The following is a 1,830-nucleotide window of genomic DNA, read 5'->3' as shown; positions in this document are numbered from 1 at the left end:
CTTGTAGAGTAGAAAGATGCCGAAATAATACTCTGAGGTATAATTGAAAAATCTAATGGGGCATTAAAGGTCAAAAATTAAAAAAAAAATATTTTTTTTATGAAAAAATTTTTAAAAATTTTGTGATACACAGTTTTTAAATTTTGCAAATACTGCGCAAAAAAACTCTTTGGACATTTTTAAATTCATTAATTTGTTTTATTTAATTTGTTTTATTTTATTATATTTATTGTTTATTTTATTTTGTTTTATTTAAGTTATAGCGGTTTGAAAATTGTTCTGCTAAAAATTTTGAATCCTGATAGTGTGGCAACCCTGCAGCACACGGTCCTAAGTTCATACTCTTTCTTTTAGTTTTCACATATACTAAACCATATATAATTTGCCAAAAAAATATGAGCACTTTTTTCCACGTGGCTTTTTTTTTGGATAATGTCTAACATAATTTAAGTTGAAATATATTTTATGTACACTGAAAAAAAACATTATAATTTATTCTATCTATTTTCACTTTCGAGCGTAGACAACCAGTAGTTTATAAGGAATTGGTAGTACACCATAATAATCCTTAGGATCTATTTTGTTACCCATAAACATAAAAGCTTCTACCAAAGCTTCATCCATATATTCATCACGCAATGTGGCTGGCATTCGTTCTACAAAGGGATTCACGGCCATCATATTTGCTGTAAAATAGTTTCGAAATTAGGCTTCTTTCATGTTCATCATTCACATTGGCTTACTTTTGAAAACTTCCACACTCCTATAGTCAAAGGTTTTAGTCTGCAATTCTACACTGAAATCTATAAATCCCGCATCTGTGAGTAATTCCATAAACTGTCTTCGGGGTTCTTGGCAATACTGCTGAGGTGGAATAAAAGAGTCCACATCAACCATATACTGAGTCCATTTGTCCATTTTACTTAAAACTTTGTAAGCGTGAAAAATTGGATGAGTGCACAGAGTGATCAAAAGGCAATCGCCCCCAGTGGGTCTTAAGAGTTCCCAAATGTTTCTAATCGCTTGTCTGAAGAAACATATTTGACAATTAATTTGAACGATTATTCCATTGTAAGGTTACCTACCTTTGAGTTCTGGCATACATTAAAGCATAGAAGGAGGTCACATGATCAAATTGTCCTTTCAGTTGCTTCGGTAATATGTCTGTTGCCATGTCGAGAGTCTCAAACTCAACTCCTTTTACATGCCCGAATTTTTGGCGGGCGTAATTAACCATGGTGGGATTAATGTCGGTATACACAATGCGTTGAAAATTTCTTGGTATCCTTGGGTATACAATATCCATGAGAACGTCGCCCGATCCTGAGCCGAGATCGATTAGTGTATCTTCGCCTTTGGGATGCCATTGCATTTGTGAAGAAAATTTTTTAACGACAATATCGGCATCGTGGCGTTGTACATCGTTAGCACTGATATATAATTCTGGATTATTCATAACAAAAGAACCGAGTGATAAGTTTTTTGGACAAAAGATTTGAACTGCCTAAGCAATGCGGAGGAGCGTCTGCAAATAACCCTAGCTGCCAATGGATTGCTCCACATATTCTTTAAAAATGGCCAATTTATAACAATTTTATTTGTATTTCTATTTAAAGTAACAATTCAGCAAATTCGGCAACAAATATGCTTAGTAAGTGTGTAAGCGAGCAATCAAACATAAGTAAAAACCTGCTAAGCTCGGCGTGGCCGAATCTTGGGAACCCACCACCATGGATTCTGCTAAAAATTAATACAAAATAAATTTAATTGAAGGGCATAATTTTATTCTAAATACCAAACTTCGGTCAAACCAGTACAAATGAAAACTTC

The 1,830-nt window shown here is 33.8% G+C and overlaps 1 protein-coding gene across 1 annotated transcript; it reads right to left on the bottom strand.

Annotated features, from left to right (window-relative positions):
- Nucleotides 1–379: 379 nt before the first annotated feature.
- LOC106092541 (juvenile hormone acid O-methyltransferase) lies at nucleotides 380–1,534 on the bottom strand. Its single transcript, XM_013259420.2, has 3 exons — nucleotides 1,086–1,534; nucleotides 744–1,027; nucleotides 380–686 (listed from the first exon to the last, which is right to left on the bottom strand). Exons 1-3 carry the CDS (start codon nucleotides 1,454–1,456, stop codon nucleotides 508–510), a joined length of 834 nt encoding a protein of 277 aa, XP_013114874.2. The 5' UTR covers nucleotides 1,457–1,534; the 3' UTR covers nucleotides 380–507.
- Between the last annotated feature and the right edge of the window lie 296 nt (nucleotides 1,535–1,830).

This window comes from Stomoxys calcitrans, chromosome 3, assembly GCF_963082655.1.
Source record: "Stomoxys calcitrans chromosome 3, idStoCalc2.1, whole genome shotgun sequence".
Classification (NCBI taxonomy): domain Eukaryota; kingdom Metazoa; phylum Arthropoda; class Insecta; order Diptera; family Muscidae; genus Stomoxys; species Stomoxys calcitrans.
The sequence above is the reverse complement of the archived record's forward strand: the minus strand, read 5'-3'. Positions and strand labels throughout refer to the sequence as shown.